Genomic DNA, 21,207 nt, shown 5'->3' on the forward strand with positions numbered 1-21,207 from the left:
GTGCCTCAGCCTCCCAATTTGCTAGGATTACAGGCATGAGCCATCGCACCCGGCGGGGTGTGGATTCTAATGTAATAGCTAATGTGCCTTCCAAAGAGGCTGTACCAAGTCACACGTTCCTGGATTTATTTTGTGGTAATAGGGCTTTAAAAAGTATTTTTATTTATTTATTTTTATTTTATTTTATGTTTGAGATGGAGTTTTGCTCTTACCCAGGCTGGAGTACAATGGCGCGATCTCGGCTCACTACAACCTCCACCTCCCGGGTTCAAGCGACTCTCCTGCCTCAGCCTCCCGAGTAGCTGGGACTACAGGTGCCCACCATGCCCAGCTAATTTTTTGTATTTTTAGCAGAGACAGGGCTTCACCATGTTGGCCAGGCTTGTCTTGAACTCCTGACCTCAGGTGATCCACCCGCCTCTGCCTCCCAAAGTGCTGGGATTACAGGCTTGAGCCACCGCACCCGGCCTAAAATAGCTTTCCAGCAGTCCTTTTGGTCCCAGTAGGTAAAGCCTCAAGGCAGGCTCTAGAGTGCCAGCCCTCTCAGACCCAGAGGTGAGGGTTAATGTTAATAGGATCCCTTTCAGCGAAAGTTAGGGCCACACTTCTCATGTCCCTAAGCCATTTGTACTTGTTTTTTTTCTCTGACCCACCTGTGTATGTGGTGAGTATGTGTGTATGTGTTGCTTTTTTTTTTTTTTGGAAAGTGATTTTCAGTAACAGAAAGGGATGTGCTCTCTGCAAGAGTGAGTCTATTCTTGCCCCTGTGTGTAAGGCAAGAAGGAGAAGTTGTGTTCTCTGAACAGGCAGACCCTGCTGAGAGAGGGAGGTGTGTTGGGGTTCAATCATTCTGGTGGGAAAGATATTAGAGATAGTTATAGAAATAGACACAAATCTTGGAAGGCCGAGAAGTTGGCATAACTTTGGTAATTAGCTCTGGCTGAAGGCGGCCTGATCCCTTTACCTTTAGTTAAACAAATAAACATAGAAATAAAAGAAAGGCAGAGTAGTTTACCTAGCTAGCTTGTTTACTCATATAATCTTAAGACCCTGGGTGCTTAAATGCTTTTTACTCGGGAAGTCCACAATGTCTGTTACACTCTAATGGTGTTGACTCAAGCTTTTGTTAATTAATCATACTGAATAAATGCGCGTCTGACTAGCTGATCAGGGCCAAGTAGCAACTGTTTACAGGACTCAGCCGGGAGCCTATAAACGGCTGGGACCCTCAGCTGCACTGGCAGAGCAGAATATCTGTGTGTCTGTACTTTATTCATCTGTCATGGGGTCACGGGTCTGTAACGGACAGACTCCCTGCAGCTGGTGCCCCCTCGAAAGGAGTGCTGTCGCAGAGGTGGGCTTGGCTGAGGCTGGTAGAACTCCAAGCTGATTCTCAGGTCATTCTGACTTCAGTTCGGAAAGGGCAGTGGATGTCCCAGGAAGGGAGACCCTGCCCTTGTAGGGGGACTTCTGACAGGTGCAGGGGGCAGCCTGGAGCCCGGACCAGTGGGCAGGATGGGCGCTCCAGGGTGTGAAGGAGAGGCTGGGCGTTTGATCTGTGGACATTGTTCCTGGAGCAGTGAAAAGCCATAGAAAGTGATTTTATTTATTTATTTATTTATTTATTTATTTATTTTGAGATGGAATTTCGCTCTTTTTGCCCAGGCTGGAATGCAATGGCACGATCTCGGCTCACTGCAACCTCTGCCTCCCGGGTTCAAGCGACTCTCCTGCCTCAGCCTCCCGAGTAGCTGGGATTACAGGCATGCACCACCATGCCTGGTTAATTTTGCATTTTTTAGTAGAGACAGGGTTTCTCCATGTTGGCCAGACTGGTCTCGAACTCCTGACCTCAGGTGATCCGCCCACCTCGGCCTCCCAAAGTGCTGGGATTACAGGCGTGAGCCAGTGTACCCAGCTGATTTTTTTTTTTTTTTTAAATGATCACACATAAGGTTGGGTTCCAGAATTTTCTGCTTAGGAAGGGAAAGGGCACCTTTTACCCCCTTAGTCCTTGAGCCTGATCCTACAGAAGGTACAGTGGCTTTCGGGTCTGGATCCTCAGCCCTCGGGCCTCTGAGGCTGCCTTGGGAGAGGGTACGGATTTGAGAACAAGGTTCTCAGTTTTGCTGGCTGTCTTTTCAGTCACCCAGGCACGTCCCACAGAAAGTTTCTTTTTGTGAAATAATCATGTGAAATGGGTTGGCCTCGGTGCTTAGAACCATCCCACTGACGGTGAGTGGAAAAAATCCCTTGCTTGTCAGTCTGGTTAGGAGATGAGGTCCTTTCACGCGTGTCTTCATGTTGGTGCGCTTTTCACTGGTCATAAAGATGAGAGGAACCAGCTCCATGTGTCTCTTTCTGGATGGCCATATGGAACTTGGCATGACAGTAGGGTTGTGTGGGTTATTTATTGCTTGATGAAGACTTGGCAGCGTGTACTGGAAATTCAAGCGATGCTGGGTTTTATCAGAAGGCGCAAAGGCTGGAGTTGAGATTCTGGCTGGGCCTGGATTTGGTTTGGGCAGTTTATCTGACCTCCCTGGGCCCCAGCTGGCTCTGCATAGTGAGTAGGGTAGCCTCTACTCAAAGTCCCGGCCACAGCCGTGGACCGGCACTGGCCAAGGCGAGCTCTCAGTAAGTGGGAACTCACAGGTTCAGAAGATGCTGTGGGCCTCAGGGGCTTCCACCTCCAGGGAGGTGCTCTCAGAAGAAGGGCCTGATGGGCTCACCGCATCGTGGAGAAGATACCCCGGCTCAGTCTCAGTCAGTTCCCCAAGCGCACAGGTGTTGGGGAAGTGGCCTGCAGACAGCTCCTCCATGCCTTGAAAGCAGAAGTAGCCCCCTCCTGTTTCCCTGTCCCAGTTGGGTGAAGCATGGGAGCCTGCTGGGACAGTCCCAGGCGTGCCGTCACGCAGGGGCAGGCCGTCCATCGGTCTCGCGGGACTCTGGCTGCGGGTGGCTGAGGACACCTGGCCTCATGGGAGACGGTGCCAGGGTCCCTGGAGTGAGGTGGGTCTCCTCCCCATGGCTGTCACTCCTCGGCAGATTGGTGTGGGCGGGTGTGCGTTTAGGAACCTGTGAGCTGAGACATTGTCCAGCTAGCATCAGGCCAAAAGCAACCAAGGCTTTGAGAAATCCACCTGGCCCCGCCGAGCCTGTTTCTGGCTGTGGAATGGGATTTGCCCCAGCGCCAGGTGTCTGGGAATCGCAGGCCTCCGCGTGTGAAGGTGCCAGTTGCACGGGCTGTGACCGTCCCTCCACATGCTTGTATCTCCTGCTCACTGTGCACGTTGAGCAGCCCTCAGCCTCACTGTCTTCTCCTTTGGCAAAAAGAAGGAAGGAGCAAGGGAACAAAGAGAGGGAGGGAAGAGCCAGAGACAGGAGCCAGGGTTTCCTTTAGTCTGGAGCTCTGGGTGTGAGATGATGTCACCCACCCACACTCGGCACAGGCCCAGGGTCGGGGGGCTGTGGGTGGAAGTAGGAATCGCCACAACTGTCTCTGAGCCCCTCCCTAAAGGGTGAAGGGTGTAAGGGGTGGGTTTTGATGGCTGTGGGCTTAGCTGTGGTCAGTGGACTCAAAGGCCAGTTGGCCAGTTAGCAGTGACCAGAGAGCAGAGGGGGCCTGTGTGTGTTTTGCCCCAGGGTCTTCAGGCTGCCTGGCTGCCTCTATCCGCCCCCCTGGGGTGTCCAGCACCCCCCTGGGGTATCCAGCACCTGTAACCTGTAGCCCCGCTTCTCAGTCCAGGCCTGTTCCAGGGCCCCCCCGGGGTATCAAGCACCTGTAGCCTGTAGCCCCACTTCTCAGTCCAGGCCTGTGTAAAACCTGGCCCCGGGTTGGGTTTTGGGATCCCTGCACCCCTCCATCCCCAACCCCGCACAGCTGGGACCCTGGCTCAGCTAGCAAAGGTTCTGCGTGTTTAAGGAGCTGGGTGGGCCCCAGAGCTCAAGCCGTGGGCTCGTTGCAGGCGGCAGCCAGTGATTAGTGCTGAAATCCGACTTTCCCAGCCAGACATGAAAGTGCTGCCGGCGCCTGGGCAGGTCACGCTGCATCACGGGATTCGGGGCAAGGCCGTAGGGGGAGTTCACAGAAGCACATGACCTGAGCCACACAGGAGAGCCTAACGGGCACTTCTGACCCTTTTTTCTTGGGTCACAGACCTCTTTCATAATCCAGCAGAATGTGCAGAATCTTGTCCAGGAATGTGTACCAGCCGCCTTCACACAGAAGGGTGGGCTGCGCAGACCCCCGAGGGCCCAGGCCAGGGTGAGAGCCACCCCCTGGAGAGGGGTGTCCAAGGTAGGGCACATGCTTGCACCACCTCTTGGCACCTCTTGGCCACCACTTTCCACTCCAGCCTTTGAAGCCAGTGATAATCCCCAATTTACAGCTGGGGAAACTGAGGCAGGAGCGAGCCAGGAGCCAGGGGCCACAGTGCCCACCTCTACACTGAGGCCACCGTTTGTCATCAGGCATAGGGGAGCACACAGCCACGCCTGGGGAGTCTGGTGGGTGCCAGGGGTCTGGGGAGGTGTCAGCAAGACTGGGTGGCCCAGTCGGCCCAGGTAAGGACACAGGTGGGTCAGAGGCTCATCTGTGTTCCCCAGCAACCCCTAGGGGCCCTTCGCGCTCCTCCACCCTTCTCCATCCTTCCCAGACTCACATCCAGGTATCCTGGACAGCCACAGGGTTCTGCCCCCCAGTAGGCCTGGCCCTCCCTGGAGCATCACCTGGATGGCTGGCCATGGGCAGGCCTTGCCTGGCCCATCTACAGGGACAGGGCATGTGTATGCACGCAGATTGGCACTGTGTGCCCGCGTGCTCCCCAGAGGCCCTGTGGCAGCACCCCCTTCCTGCCGCTGCCCTTTTCCAACAGGAGGGCCCCCCCTTAGCGCCTCCTTCCCTGATTGTGGCCAAATCCTGAACTCTCCCTCTGGAAGGCGGACCCTCCGGGGTGGCCACAGCACCTGCCCTCCAGGAGCGTGGGAGGCGTCTCTTTCTCTGCATCCCTGGCCGTCAGACCGCCCCAGGTGGGGACCATTCTCTGGCATTGCCCCCCCTCCCCTGCCCTAGGATTTGTCCACTATGTGAGGAATGAGCACCAACCTCCTATTCCGGGCCTTGGAGCGTGACGCCCGCAAACTCAATCCCTGCTGAGTCATCCTGACCTCGGGGTGGGCCAGCATCTGTCACTGCTGAGACACTATATGTGTGAGCTGCTTGTTAACGAGAAAGCCAGAGTCTGTAAAATATTTGAAGAGATTTATCCAGAGTCAAACGTGAGGACCAAGGCCTGGAGGCCCAGAGGACATGTGCCCCAGGGGGTGGGCCACAGCTGGAGTTCATACCTTGTACAAGGACAGAAGTTACAGGCAGACATCAGTCAGTATGAAAGGTATTTGTTGGTTCTGCCAAGAAAGGCGGGACAACTCCAAGGCGGGATGGGCTTCCTGGTCACAAGTGGGTTCAAAGATTTCTTTTTTATATATATATATATATATATACACACACACACACACACACACACATATATACACATATATACACACACATATATATACACATATATATACACACATATATATACACATATATATATACACATATATACATATATATATATTTTTTGAGATGCTTTTGTTACTCAGGCTGGAGTGCAGTGGCATGATCTCAGTTCACTGCAACCTCCGCCTCCTGGGTTCAAGTGATTCTCCTGCCTTAGCTTCCTGAGTAGCTGGGACTACAGGCATGCACCACCATGCCCAGCTAATTTTGTGTTTTTAGTAGAGACGGGGGTTTCACCATGTTGGTCAGGCTGGTTTTGAACTCCTGATCTCAGGTGATCCACCCACCTTGGCTTCCCAAAGTGCTGGGATTACAGGCATGAGCCACCGTGCCTGGCAAAAGATTTTCTGATTCACAATTGGTTGAAAGAGTTATTAGCTAAAGACCTGGAATCAATAGAAAGGAGTATGTGGGTAAGACAGGAGGTTGTGGAGACCAATATTGTGTTTTGTTTTGTTTTGTTTTTGTCACCCAGGCTGGAGTGCAGTGGCATGATCTCGGCTCACTGCAACCGGGTTCAAGTGATTCTCCTGCCTCAGCCTCCCAAGTAGCTGGGATTGCAGGTGCCTGCCGCCACCATGCCTGGCTAATTTTGTATTTTTAGTAGAGATGGGGTTTCTCCATGTTGGTCGGGCTGGTCTCGAACTCCTGACCTCGTGATCTGCCCACCTCAGCCTCCCAAAGTGCTGGGATTACAGGCATGAGCCACTGAGCCAGGCCAAGATCTGTGTTTGAATGTTAGTGCTGGTCAGCTGTACCTGAATTCCAGAGGGAGGGGGTATAACAAGGCCTGTGTGACCTTCTTCCCATCATGACCTGAGCTCGTTTTTCAGGTTAACTTTGGAATATCCCTTTGGCCAATAGGAGGGGTCCCTTCAGTCAGTTACGGGGCTTAGAATTTTATTTTTGGTGTACGTGCTCAAACTGCAGCTGCTACAAAACCAAGGCCACGGTGACCCCGGGGCCAGTCCAGCTTTGTCCCTGTGCTCTCGAGCTGCTGGAGGCCAATGCAGGATTCTGCCCACGGCTCACATGTGTGGCTTCAGAGCCTGAGGGTTCTTGGGGCTGTGTCTTCACCTGGTACCGTGTAGGGGCCCTGTGAGCTGAGTCAACTGGAAGAGCCCAGAGCCTCTGCAGAAGGCCTGAGCAGGGCCCGGGCACTGTCCCTGGAGCTCTGAGTCCCTCAAGCTGTGTGGCCTGGAGCCAGGCGCTTGACTTCTCTGGTCGTTTGCTTCAGAGCTGGGAGCCTGGGGTGGCGTAGGTCTTTGGCAGGGGTCAGGTAGGGGAGGGGCCAGCCAGGAATCAAACATCCCTGACAGGTGAGGAGGGCAGGGCAGGAGCCCCTAGAGCACTTGTGCAGCAGCATCTGGACCAGTGCAAGCCCTGAGATGGCTTCAGGTCCTGCTCAGAGCTAAGGGCTCCCCGTCACCAGGGATTCTTCCATCACTGCACCTGCAGAGCCCATCGGGATTGGGGAGAGGCCCTGGCCTTAATTTGGAACAGCTGCATCCGCCTGTCGGGTGTACAGGCTGTGCACTGGTTAAGCCTGAGCGCAGAGTCTGTTCAATGAGTTCATTGTGTGGTATTTGCTTCCGCTTGCTGTTGAGTTGGACTGGCCTGGACGCTGGCCAGGAGCCCAAGTAGACTTGGTGCTTCTCTTTGACAGCCAGGATTGAAAAGCCTAGTTAAGTGGGCAGAGCACGAGGGTGAGATTTAGGAGACCTGGATGTCCTCACTTCGCTGCCCAGGAACTGCTGTGTGACTTTCAGCAAGTGGGACAACCTCTCTGAACTACGTTTACTCCAGCTATAAAATGGAGGTGTTGGATTGGCTGCCACAAGTGTCCTTCCACCTCCACAATACCGTGACTGGAGCGGGTTTTCACTCCTTTTTCTTGTTAGCATAACTGTTGGAGCTATAGAGGGTTTGGAGTGGGGTATGGGTTTCTGGGCCACAGATGTGTGAGGCTCCGCACTTAGCCAGCAGTGGCAACTCCTTATCACTGGTGCCCATGGCTTCATCTGTGCCCTGAAGATACTCATGCTGCGGTGACTGGTCAGATTAATGGTGATGCTTTCATGGGGCGCCGTAAGACATGTCCGCGAGGTATTTCGCCCATGCAACGGGAGGCAGTGTTCCAGTCTGTTGGAGACATGAAAGGGAGGCTCAGTCCCTGCAAAGGAACTTGCCCGAGTTCACACAGCATTTCAGCACCGGGTAGCCTGGCTTCAGAGTTTCAGAGGGAGGGGTGGCCCTTCCTGTCGGTCCTGGGGGTCTCCTGGAGTCAGGACCCTTGGGAAACCCAAATCCACCAGGACGCTTGCATCAGGAGAACCTGACTACATGAGAAGCTGCACTTTTCCGGTTCTCCTGCTTACCCTTGACTTGGGGTGTCGGCAAATTTCAGAGCTTGCCAAATCTGCATCTTCCTGGCCTGTTTAAAATGAATGTGTCAGCCCCATTCTGGACAGCAGCTGACACCTCCTCCCCCATGCCAGCCAGGACAGTGTGGTTGGGTGTAACTCAGCCCCGGTTAAAAATGGAAAAAAGTACAAAGGCATGTGTTCAACGGCTGGTGACAGAATTTGAAAATGTGACACCAGCCTGTTAGTAATTTGTTTTCACAGAAACCTGATTCAACACTGAGCAGACAGGTGGGGCCAGGGCCTTGGGATCATCTCTGTGCTTGCCCAGGGACATCTGTATGTCTGGCCCAAAGCGGGGGCCTTGTGCTCTGCAGAGACTGGACATCAAAATTGAGCCATTATAAGCAGACCATCCTGGCCAGGCACGGTGGCTCACGCCTGTAATCCCAACACTTCGGGAGGCCAAGGTTGGCGGATCGCCTGAGGTCAGGAGTTCGAGACCAGCCCGGCCAACATGGTGAACCCTTGTCTCTACTAAAAATACAAAAATTAGGTGGGCGTGGTGGCAGGTGTCGGTAATCCCAGCTACTGAGGCAGGAGGCTGAGGCAGGGAGCAGGAGAATCACTTGATCCCCGGAGGCAGAGGCTGCAGCTACTCGGGACGTAGAGGTGAGAGAATGGCTTGAACTCAGGAGGTGGAGGTTGCAGTGAGCCAAGATCGCACCATTGCACTCCAGCCTGGGCGACAAGAGCGAGACTTTGTCTCAAAAAAAAAAAAAATGGAAACACTGCCTTTGCTTCCCTGCCCCGGAACTGCTTCATTTTTCTTGGGGTTTCTGGACCACTTTGATCTCTCTCTGTGGCCAGCAATGGTGGGGAGGTGGGTGGATCTGGAGCTGGCATGGGCAGGCTCAGCATTCCAGCCCATTCTGGGGTGAGGTTGGCCTTGGGTGAGGACAGGCGTCACTGGGTCAGACATTCATTTTCTGGAGCCCAGGGGCGGTGACGTGTCCATCAGGGAAGCACGCGCCTATGCTGGGGGGGGGGGGGGCTCCCTGGACCAGCAGCGCCGGCCTCCTTGGGACCTTGTTCTGTGCAGATGTGTTGTCTCCCTCTCCCCCGACCTGCCTGATCAGAAGCTCTGGGTTTCCATCCCACTCCCCCACCACTGCTTTTACAAGTCCCCCCAGGGGATGACACGGGAGATGGTGGGGGCTGTCTATCAGTGGAGAAGGTGGGGGCTGTCTATCAGTGGAGAAGGTGGAGGCTGTCTATTGGTGGAGATGGTGGGGGCTGTCTGTCGGTGAAGATGGTGGGGGCTGTCTGTCAGTGGAGAAGGTGGGGGCTGTCTGTCGGTGGAGATGGTGGGGGCTGTCTGTCGGTGGAGATGGTGGGGGCTGTCTGTCGGTGGAGATGGCGGGGGCTGTCTGTCGGTGGAGAAGGTGGGGGCTGTCTGTCGGTGGAGATGGTGGGGGCTGTCTATCAGTGGAGAAGGTGGAGGCTTGTACTCAGAGCAGGGGATATTTAGACTTGAAGGGGCCAGGGAGGAAGGTACTGGTTCTACTAAGCCCCATGTTCACTGGGCAGCCACTAAGTTTGGGACTGTGTGTGTACCGAGTGGATTCTGACAAAGAAGCTGTCTTAGGAGCCCCAGCCAGCTGCAGAGGGGGGCCCAAGCTCCAAGGCTGGGTGTCAGGTTTGCCAGGTGCTGGCTCGGCTAGGGGCCGCAGGCTGTGCTGGGCGGGACTGGGCTGGGCTGGTACCTGTGCCCGGTGTCAGGCCAGCTGTAGTTGCAGCGGTCAGCTGCCGCTCTCTGGCCCCATGCGAACTGCTGTGCCAGGTGCACCCTGGGGGACCAGGCTGCCTGGGCTTTCTGGAACTGGTGAAGCTGCCGCCACTTCCTCTATGCTGTCTCCAGCAGGCAATTCTGGGTAAACGATCTTCATTTGCCTATAAAGCTGCACAGCTCACAGGCCTTGGACCGTTTCTGCCCAGCCCCAGCATTGGCCCTTTGGACAGACTCTGAAACCGTGCGCAGAACGCACCCTGTCATTACAAATGACTCCTGGAGGCAGTCCCCGGGGGCCTGGCAGGAGCACCTCTGTTTCTGTTGGGTCTGAAAATGACAGACCAATCGCTTGAACCCGGGAGGCGGAGGGTGCAGTGAGCCGAGATCGAGACATTGCCCTCCAGCCCGGGCAACAAGAGCAAAACTCCGTCTCAAAAAAAAAATCTTCACAAATGTAATTTGTAATGGCTGCAGAAAATTTCAGCTTTGAATGTACTGCATCCTAATCAGTTTCCTATTGTTGAGAATTAGTATAATTTCCAGGTGTTTTGTTTTTGTTTTGCTATTAATAAGTAAAACTGAGATGAATACTTCTGTATCAATCTTGATCCTTATTTTAGATAATTTCCATTTCATTCCTCCCATTTCTTGAGTGCTTCCTATGGTCAGGTGCTGTGCTGTGTGCTGAGTATGGAGGAGGTAGGCTGAGATAGACGTGACCTTTGCTCTTGCAAAGCTGATATCCTAAGGGTTGGACAGATGCTAAATGTGCAAAGAAACCCAATACTTGCAGATGGTGCTGGGTACTACCAAGGAAAGAAATAGGGTATATGACAGAGTACCTGGAAAGAGCACTGGCCAACTTTTATGGGCAGGGAGGTCAAAGCAAACCTGTCTGGAGATGAGACAGGCCAGGAAAATCAGGGCAGGGGCCAGAGTAGGGCAAATGTGGTGTCTAGAGCCTCATTTTTTTTTTAGACGGATTCTCGCCCTGTTGCCCAGGTTGGAGTGCAAAGGCAGGATCTCGGCCCACTGCAACCTCTGCCTCCCAGGTTCAAGCAATTCTCCTGCCCCAGCTTCCTGAGTAGCTGGGATTACAGTACAGCCTCAAATTTAAGGAGGGACTCACTCACAGGATTGTGCAAATGCAAAGTTGGCTTTTGCATGACCCTGGGAGTAGGTGCCTCCTTAAATTTTGCACCCTCAGCAACTCCATCCCCTGTCACTTTGCTAGTCCCAACCCTGATGGGAACAAATGCAGGGAAGGCATTCCAGATGGCGGGAACAGCAAGTACAAAAATCCAGAGGCCAGAAAGGCTTGGTGTGTTTCAGGAACAGAAACTCGGTTCCCATGACTGAAATGGAGTAGGGAAATCCTAATGGAGCCAGAGAGGCAGAACCACCAAAAGGAAGAAGAAAAAAATGTTGGAAGTTATGAGAGTTGCTCACATTTGATTCATTTGATTAATTTTATTGAAATGGAGTCTCACTCTGTTGCCCAGGCTGGAGTGTAGTGGCACGATCTAGGCTCACTGCAACCTCCACCTCCTAGGCTTAAGTGATTCTCTCATCTCAGCCTCCTAAAGTGCTGGGATTACAGGCGTGAGCCAGCATGCCCCACCTGAAGCAATTTCTTTGTTGTCTTTTTTTTTTTTTTTTAACTTCTCCCATAGAAATAATTAACCCTCAAAAACACTCAGTGTTGACAAAGGGTGGTGTGAGGACACAGAAAGTATCAGACTATCATTGGCAGAAACTTCTGGAAAGCAACTTAACAGTCTGTGTCCAAAGACTTAAAATCATTAACAGCCTTTTCCCCAATAACTCCACTTCTCGAAATCTATCCTAAGGAAATCTGCCACAGCCAGAGTGATTTTTTCCGCCCCCTTAAGAAATGGTCTCATCCTGTTGCCCAGGCTGGAGTGCAGCGGCACCATTATGGCTCACCACAGCCTGAAACTCGTGGGCTCAAGCGATTCTCCCACCTCAGCCTCCCAAGTAATTGGGATCACAGGCATGCCTCCACATCCATATGCCTAGTTGGATAATATTTTGACCAATAAAGAAAAAGAGGGCCAGGCGCGGTGGCTCACGCCTGTAATCCCATCACTTTGGGAGGCCGAGGCGGGCGGATCACGAGGTCAGGAGATTGAGACCATCCTGGCTAACACGGTGAAACACCGTCTCCACTAAAAATACAAAAAACAAAATTAGCCGGGCTTGGTGGCGGGCGCCTGTAATCCCAGCTACTCGGGAGGCTGAGGCGGGAGAATGGCTTGAACCCGGGAGGCAGAGCGTGCAGTGAGCCGAGATTGCGCCACTGCACTCTAGCCTGGGCGACAGAGCGAGACTCCTTCTCAAAAAATAATAATAAAATAAAAAAATAAAAAAGAAAAAGAAAGGTAATACCAGAGATTGTGTCCAGTTGCTCAAGCAATTTCTAACTTGTCTAATTTTAAAAAATTTTAAATTTTTATACAAAATTAGCCAGGCATGGTGGCATGTGCCTGTAATCTCAGCTACTTGGGAGGCTGAGGCAGGAGACTCACTTGAACCTGGAAGGCAGAGGTTGCAGGGAGCTGAGATCACACCATTGCACTCCAGCCTGGGCCACAAGAGTGAAACTCCGTCTGAAAAAAAAAAATTTTAATTTTTTTTTGTAGAGATGGGGGTCTCACTATGTTGCTCAGGCTGGCCTATAACTCCCAGGCTCAAGGATCTTCCAGTCTCAGCCTCCCATCACTGGAATTACAGGCATGAATCACTTCACCTAAATGATTTTTTTTTTTTTTTTGAGACAGTCTTGCTCTGTCACCCAGGCTGGAGTTCAGTGGCACGATCTCGGCTCACTGCAACCTCTGGCTCCCGGGTTCAAGCAATCCTCATGCCTCAGCTTCCCCAAATAGCTGGGATTACAGGTGTGCGCCACCATGCCTGGCTAATTTTTGTATTTTTTTGTAGAGACGGGGTTTCACCATGTTTGTCAGGCTGGTCTCTTGACCTCAAGTGATCCACACACCTCGGCCTCCCAAAGTGCTGGGATTACAGGAGTCAGCCATCCATGGTGCCCCGCCTTTTCTCTTTCTCCTCCCTCCCTCCCTCCCTACCCTCCGCAGCCCAGCCTGGAGTGCAGTGGTGGGATCATAGGTCACTGCAGCCTCCACCCGCTGGACTCAAGTCATCCTCCTGCCTCACCCTCCTGAGTTCCTGCGACCACAGGCACGCGCTACCACGCCGGGTAATTTTTGTAATTTTTGTAGTCCCCATCATTTAGAACTGGCAGGATCCTCCCTTAGTGAGGGATTGGTGGCCATAAGCAAGGAGCCCAAGGTGGAGGGGATATGCATGTGTGTGGAGGTGTCAACTCCTCATAATCTTCAAGTACTTTTGGTAACAATTTTTAATTGCACAAGCGATATATAAAGATGTTTTCTTTGCAACATAAAATGATAGGTTAAGACTCCTTATGCAGATAAGGTTTAGACACTTGTTTAAGGAGCATTCTGGCCCACCTTTTAAAAAATGTGTATGCATTCACTTTATGCATCAGATGGTTTAGGGAATTTTTTTCCCTGGGGCATGGGGCATGTCATGGGGTAGATGGTCAGGTACGTCTCCTCTACCCAGCTGATTCTCTTTTTTTTTTTTTTTTTTTGGAGACGGAGTCTTGCTCTGTCGCCCAGGCTGGAGTGCAGTGGAGCGATCTCTGCTCACTGGGAGCTCCGCCTCCCGGGTTCACGCTATTCTCCTGCCTCAGCCTCCGGAGTAGCTGGGACTACAGGCGCCCGCCACCACGCCCAGGTAATTTTTTGTATTTTTTAGTAGAGACGGGGTTTCACTGTGTTAGCCAGGATGGTCTCGATCTCCTGACCTCGAGATCTGCCCGCCTCGGCCTCCCAAAGTGCTGGGATTACAGGCGTGATCTACCGCGCCCGGCCTTCTCTCTTTTTTTCTCCTTTCCTTTCCTTTCCTCCCTCCTTTCCTTCCTTCCTTCCTCCCTCCTTTCCTTCCTTCCTCCCTCCTTCCCTCCCTCCCTCCTTTCCTTCCTTCCTTGCTTCCTTCCTTCCTTTTTCTTTCCTCCCTGCTTTCTCTCTCTCTCTTTTATTTTTTTGAGACAGAGTTTCACTCTTGTTGTCCAGGCTGGACTGCAATGGTCTGATCTCGGCTCACTGCAACCCCGGCCTACTGGGTTCAAGCGATTCCCCTGCCTCAGCCTCCCAAGTAGCTGGGATTACAGGCGCCCTCCACCATGCCCGGCTAATTTTTGTATTTTTAGTAGAGGCGGGGTTTCTCCATGTTGGCCAGGCTGGTCTGGAACTCCTCACCTCAGATGATCTGCCCACCTCGGCCTCCCAAAGTGCTGGGATTACAGGCGTGACCCACCGCGCCTAGCCCCCAGCTTCTTTCACCAGCAGAAGGCGGGCAAGCCTCAGGGTGAGAGGACTTCAAAGCACATTTCACATTGCAGAGGACAGGGTTTGGTGGTCGTGGGTACTCCCTTCCCTTCCATCGTTTAGTTTTTTTCATTGGGAAGAAATGGTAAAAGGTGCTAGGACTCGATGGGCACATTTCAGGTGGAGGTTGGGAAGGTGGATATCCACCTCTCGATCTTACTATTTTCACTTTCCACCCCGCCCCATAGAAAGTGGGAAAACTGGCGCACGTGAATCCAAGGACACGCCTGTGTGCGCTCGCACCCCAGGGCACCAGCCCCCACCACCCACACCGCAGGTCCTTGATTGGACGCCTGTTTTCACCTGACTGCCCAGCCCTCCGGTGCTTTCCGGGAAGCGTTTGGGAGAAAAGTGTGTGGCCGCAGTAGTGGAGAGCCCCTGTCTTAGGATTCGTCACTGCTACGCCCAGACCTCTTCGCCGTCCAAGAGCCTGGGGCCGTGGGGGGCGGGGCGGCCTGCTATCGGCCCCGCCTCTCTCCCCAGGCCCGGCGGGGCCGACCCCGCCTCTCGCTCCCAGCATGCCGTGCGACAGTGGCGGCGCGGCGGGCGGAGCCGGGAGGCGGGGAAGCAGTGGCCTTGTGAGCGTGAGGAGCTGCCGCCACCGCCTGCTTCTCGTCGTCCTCGTCCTCCGGGGCCCCGGCGTCGTGGGCCGCGAATGGCCCTGGAAGAGACGTCGCCGCCCCTTCATCCGCCTCTCTCTCACCGCGCCGCTCCCGCCTCCTCATCCTGCGCTGCGGGCTCAGGCGGAACCCGGAACGGCCGTCCTCTTACCCCGCCTTCTGCCGCCGCCTCCGCCTCCTCCTCCTTCTCGGCTTCCTCCTCAGCCCCGGGCCGGAGCGGGGTGTCGGCGGCGGCCGGTTCGGGCGGCGACTCGCGCTTCTCTGGGCGGCGGCGCTTGGCCATGTCGTGTCGGGGAAGGTAATGAGCCGCAGAGCCCCGGGGTCTCGGCTGAGCAGCGGCGGCGGCGGCGGCACCAACTATCCGCGGAGCTGGAATGACTGGCAACCCAGGTGGGTGACCGGCCCGGGACCCCGCCCCGACCTCCCGGGCTCCGCCTCGGGCGGGCCGAGGCCTAGGGCCGCGGGGCTGGGAGGCGCGGCCTAGGCCCTCCACCCACCGGAGCCGGGCGCGGCTTCCTGGGTCTCCTCCGCCCCGGCTGGGGGAGGAAGGCCGCGGGGAGGCGAGGCCTAAGTGCCTCTCCCCTCCCTGCATGTTCAGCCTGGGGCTGAAGCCGAGACCCGGGGCTCCCGGCGGTGGCACTGGCCTAGGGTCGGGACCAGGAGGTGAGAAAGAGGCGGGGGTGGGGGGGGCATTCCACTTACCGCCTCCCCCTGACCCCGAGTTGGGAGATCCTGAGAGTCCAGGACCCTCCCTGTTACTCATTCACTTTCTCGGTTCCCCAGTCTTTCAGCCGCCACGTGAGAGCTCTTCTAACCTCTGTTCCTTTCTGTGACCCCCACGTGTTAATATTGAAAAAACCAAAACAAAACTCCGGCTAAGGCATTGCTCTGACTTTAGGCAGAACATTCATTAGTGGAGCATGAGATGAGATTGTGTGACTGTTGATGGGATCGACCCACTCTGGTCTTGGGCGATGGAAGTTTTCCCTAAGTGCAAGGCCAGTTACTCTGGTGAATCGTAATTCATACCTGGACACTTGAGTGAACTCTTTGGGCACCCACTTAGAAGTCTAGAGAATTTCCTCTTTTATGGAGGATTTGATCTCAGACCGTTTTGGGGCTTAGTTAGATTTGAATATATTAGGAACATTAACTTTTTAAATAAATGTAATTTCCTGTCTTTTTGATCAATGGGGGGAGGGCAGCTGTGCCTAATTTAGGATTGATTTATTCTAATCTCTCTTTCTAAATAAATGCTTGTATTCAGAGTCTGTTTGGAATTTAACCCAATCCTTAGAACTCCTTAAATATACAGAAATATATTTTAGGGGCAATTGATTCATGGAACTCTGCTACTTTGGAGCACAATTGTATTATAATTGTCCGGAAACTGGCCAGATAATGTAGAACGCACAAGTTGTTGAGAAGCCCTTTTGTTTCCTGATAGTTACATGTAATTCCAGCAGTATTTGGAAATAATTTGCTAAGATGTTAGAATGTAACATTTCAAGACTCATTAGAAAAATCAATAAAATTATCTTTGGCTAATGGGTAGTACACATCTTAGTCTGTTTAATATGCCTTTCCAAAAAAAACTGTGTCTGTTGAGAATTGGTGTATATAACTAGATGACTTTAATAATTAGTGCCTGAGTCTAGAATTGAGATGTTTAGTCGTAAAAAAAAAATTGTTCGATAAACAGCGTTGACTTGTCTTGTACCACTTAGGAGTTTGTGAGTGCTTTAAATAAAATTAGTTAAGTATTTTTCTTCCTATGATTGACATGCTTAGTTTTGCCTTTTTATTGAAATGTGTGAAATTTGATTATCTGGCATCTAACAAATCAGGTGGTAAATGAATGACAATGGATTTTCTATTATTTTTCAGTATTGTGATCAGTATAAGTATTTAAGAGAATTTAGTAACCTTTTAGAAGAATAAAGTGCCTTCCCAAATAGTCCTACAGCTTTTGTAAAGTGTAAATTGTAGTTTGTAGTTATAAATACATAGAGAAGAGTCGCAGCCACGTGCTAGGGCCAGCTGACTTCATTGCTGACAGGTATGAAGCCAAATGGCTTATGTAGTTATGGAATATGTACATGAGCTATTCATAAATATTATCCATGTTGTTTCTTTCAAGTGCTTTATTTCTTGGCTCTGGGGAGGGGCGATGGGGGAAGGGAGGAGCTTACAAGAAAGCTTGCAAGGTTTCTTTGAAGCTGTGCTTTTTGTAGGAAAGTTTCAGGATGTAATGCCTTGGTGATACATTTGGTTACAGGGAGTAACAGTTTGTTAGGATGTTGGAAAGATTTGATTTTCTCCTGTTGTAGAGGGAACAGGGAAGTGTGGACATACCCCATAGCATAACTTGATTTGTTGCTAAGATTGTCATAGCTGATTTGTTAGTCAATAAAAATACCTGGGGTGTTTGCCAAGTCATAAATTTTTATTAGTTAAATTTGAGGTGATTCTGTCCCCTATTCAGAAAGATGACAGACTCCAGGTAACTGACGGAATGGATCTTGATCTTGCTTCTTGCTTAAATGAAGGTTTAGAACATCTTCAGATGCAGGCACATTTATTATGGTTCATCTGAATAATTTTGGTGAAAATTTTTTTTGCCTCTTATGTACCATTTTGTCCCTGGTGTTTTGGTTCTGTTTTCCTTGATGTAGACTTTTTTTTTTGTCTTCCTGAGATGGAGTCTTGCTCTGTCTCCCAGGCTGGAGTGCAGTGGTGTAATCTCGACTCACTGCAGCCTCTGCCTCCCGGTTACAGGGAAAAATTCTCCTGCCTCAGCCTCCTGAGTAGCTGGGATTACAGGCGTCCAGCTAATTTTTGTATTTTTAGTAGAGACGGGATTCCACCATGTTGGCCGGCCTGTTCTTGGACTCCTGACTCAGGTGATCCGCCTGCTTTGGCCTCCCAAAGTGCTGGGATTACAGGTGTAAGTCACCGCACTCAGCCGATTTAGGCTTTTGAAAAAGCAATACTTGTTGATTTCTTTTAGTGTTAGTTTGCCAGTTGGTGTGGAAAATGACTGTTGAGTCAATTTTGACCACACATGATACTTCACACATACTGACAGGAAGTGTTCCAGGTGGCTGAATACGTGAATGTCATATGGCAAGAGAGCAAACCCCTGTTCCATAGAAGCATACCTCCAACAGTAAGCATTTATATGGCACTGGCTTATAGTCTTCCTTTTCATTCACTGTGCTCTCAGTCAACTCTTCTGTCAGTTTTTTTGAGACACGGTCTTGCTGTGTCACCCAGGCTGGAGTGCAGCGGCACAGATACTTGGCTTACTGCAGTCTCGACCTCCCAGGCTCAAGCCTCCTGCCTCAGCATCCACAAGTAGCTGGGGCTACAGGGGCTTGCCAACAGCCCGGCTCATTTTTGTATTTTTTATAGAGATGGGGTTTTCACCACGTTGCCCAGGCTGGTCTTGAACACCTGAACTCAAGCAATCTGCCCACCTTCAGCCTCCCAAAGTGTTGAGATTATAGGTGTGAGCCACCACACCCGACATTTAAGAATGGTTAAGCAGGCCGGGGGCAGTGGCTCACGCCTGTAATCCCAGCACTTTGGGAGGCTGAGGTGGGTGGATCACCTGAGGTCAGGAGTTCGAGACCAGCCTAGCCAACCGACATGGTGAAACCCCCGTCTCTCCAAAATAAATAAATAAATAAATAAATAAATTAGCAGGATGTGGTGGTGCATGCCTGTAATCCCAGTTACTCGGGAGGCTGAGGCAGGAGAATCACTTGAACCTGAGAGGCGGAGGTTGTAGTGAGCGACATCACACCACTGCACTCCAGCCTGGGCAACAGAGCAAGACTCCTTCTCAAAAAAAAAAAAAATTAAAAATTAAAAAAAGAATGGTTAAACAAATGAGTGGTCTTAGGTCAGTTGTATTATTTGAAATCTGTGGGTTCCTCAAGCGTAAAGTTGAGAAGGTTTTGGGAACCACTGGATGCCTCTGGGTTTTTTCATATGAAGAAACAGGGGTGGTGGCTTCTTAGAACAAAGGGATATCTGACCTATGGAGGTTGCCCTCTTTACTCCTCTTCCCTAAAAAAATGACCTATCATTGCCAATAGCTAAAGTCTGTCATTTTTTCCACCTTAGTTTGGAAGATAATCTTCTAGTATCAATCAAGACAGAGATCAGAATGATGTGTTTTAAAATTAAATGTGTAATTCATAATTGTACATTTTAATATTCTAAAGTGACATTGATTAATTTGACATTGGAGTCAAATAGATTGATTAATTCAACAAAGAAGAGAAGGCATTCAACTCAACAGAAAACAAGTAGATTTTACTTCTCCACTCGGGGTGTTAGGACATTAATTATGTACTTGGTCTTACTTGTTTAGTAGTAGATCTATATTGAGTGTCTTACTGTGCCCAAACTTAGGATCTTTCTATATTTCTAAAAGGATGAAACTGTATAATAAAAACACCTTCCAATTTTGGTAGATTGTAGACAGATCAGAGTATTCAAAAGTACACACGTCTTCTCTATTGTGAAAGACCAAAAAATGGAAATGTGTTGTGAAATTAGAAAAGCTGTATACTAGTATGTCTGATGTTGTGAGAAGCTGGATTTTTGAAACCAGAGTTGTCTATTCAGCCTTTTATCAGTCTGTACTAAGTTTGATGTCCATAGGTACATAATATAGGGAAATACATAAAGGATAAAATTAAGTGAAGTTACATATTTTATACTTATTAGGTGGGTGCAAAAGTAATTGCGGTTTTGGCAAAAACCGCCGTTACTTTCACACCAGTCTAATATTAAATGGAACTAGAGTCAAATAGAATTTAGCGATTGCCAGTTCTGTTCCACAGATTTCAAAGTACACTAAGGAAAATTTCAGCAAATTGTGTGTGGCTGTTTTACTTGGGGGGAGAGTAAAACAGCCATAATAAACTAAAAATTAAAATTAAAACTAAAGGAACGTTTGTTTTTATGTTTTTCTTTTCTTTTCTTTCCTCTTTTTTGAGATATGCTCTTGCTCTGTTGCCCAGGCTGGAGTGCAGTGGTGCAATCACTGCTCACTGCAGCCTTGACTTCCTGGGCTCTGGGAATCCTCCCGCCTTAGCCTCCTGAGTAGCTGGGACCACAGGTGCATACCACCACACCTGACTAATTTATTTATTTTTCCTCTCTCTCTCTTTTTTTTTTTTTTTTTTTTTTTTGAGACAGAGTTTTACTTTGTCGCCCAGGCTGGAGTATAGTGGCACAATCTCAGCTCACTTGCAACCTCCACCTCCTGGTTCAAGTGATTCTCCTGTCTCAGCCTTCCAAGTAGCTGGGAATACAGGTGCATGCCACTATGCCCAGCTAATTTTTCTGTTTTTAGTGGAGATGAGATTTCACCATGTTGGCCAGGCTGGTCTTGAACTGCTGACCTCAGGTGATCCACCCGCTTTGGCCTCCCAAAGTGCTGGGATTCCAGGCATGAGCCACCATGCCTGGCCTCCTCTCTCTTTTTCTGAAACAGAGTCTCACTCCAGTGCCCAGGTTGGAGTGCAGTGGAACCATCTCAGCTCACTGCAGCCTCCATCTCCCAGGCTCAATAAGTCCTCCTACCTCACCCTCCCAATAGCTGGGACCACAGGTGCATGTCACCACCCCCAGCTACTTTTTTGTTGTTGTTTTCTGTAGAGACGGGGTTTTGCCATGCTGCCTGGGCTGGTCTTGAATACCTAGGCTCAAGTGATCCTTCCTCCTTGGCCTCCCAAAGTGCCAGGATTACAGGTGTGACCCACCATGCTTGGCACGCTAATTTTTTATTTTAATTTTTTTGTAGAGATGGGGCCTCCCCATGTTGCCCATGCTGGTGTCAAACTCCTACTCCATTATGAAATAAGTCATTCCTTATGAAACAGTTTGTAATCGTATCTTTAAGTTGAACCTTCCCCTCACCCCAACTTTTTTTTTTGAGATGGAGTTTTGCTCTTGTTGTCCAGGCTGGAGCGCAATGGTGCAATCTTGGCTCACTGCATCCTCCGCCTCCCAGGTACAAGCTGTTTTCCTGTCTCAGCCTCCCAAGTAGATCAGATTACAGGCATGTGCCACCACACCTGGCTAATTTTTTTATATTTAGCAGAGACGGGGTTTCACCATGTTAGGCTGGTCGTGAACTCCTGACCTTAGGTGATCCACCTGCCTCGGCCTCCCAAAGTGCTGGGATTACAGGTGTGTGCCACTGCACCCCGCCTTTTTTTTAAAGACATAGTTTCACTCTGTCTCCCAGGCTGGAGTGCAGTGGCACGATCTTGGCTCAGTACAACCTCCACCTCCTGGGTTCAAGTGATTCACGTGCCTCTGCCTCCCGAGTAGCTGGGACTACAGGCGCATGTCACCAGGCCCGGCTAATTTTTGTATTAGAGACAGGGTT

At 50.9% G+C, this 21,207-nt stretch overlaps 1 protein-coding gene across 6 annotated transcripts in view; it reads left to right on the forward strand.

Moving 5' to 3' along the window:
- Positions 1 to 21,207, forward strand: part of LOC129135358 (putative L-type amino acid transporter 1-like protein MLAS) — a 55,092-nt gene that overhangs the window by 3,644 nt on the left and 30,241 nt on the right. Inside the window, exons 2-5 of one of the 6 annotated variants that reach the window (XM_054669257.2) lie at positions 12,838 to 12,959; positions 13,381 to 13,522; positions 13,998 to 14,155; positions 14,364 to 14,500. The exons of 1 other annotated variant lie outside the window; for it this stretch is intronic. In XM_054669257.2, coding sequence (XP_054525232.1) covers positions 12,838 to 12,959; positions 13,381 to 13,522; positions 13,998 to 14,113 — 380 coding nt within the window. In that variant the 3' untranslated portion in view covers positions 14,114 to 14,155; positions 14,364 to 14,500. 4 more of the 6 variants (XM_054669256.2, XM_063797042.1, XM_063797043.1 and 1 more) reach the window with 4 other exon arrangements.

Source organism: Pan troglodytes, chromosome 18 (genome assembly GCF_028858775.2).
Source record: "Pan troglodytes isolate AG18354 chromosome 18, NHGRI_mPanTro3-v2.0_pri, whole genome shotgun sequence".
Taxonomy (NCBI): domain Eukaryota; kingdom Metazoa; phylum Chordata; class Mammalia; order Primates; family Hominidae; genus Pan; species Pan troglodytes.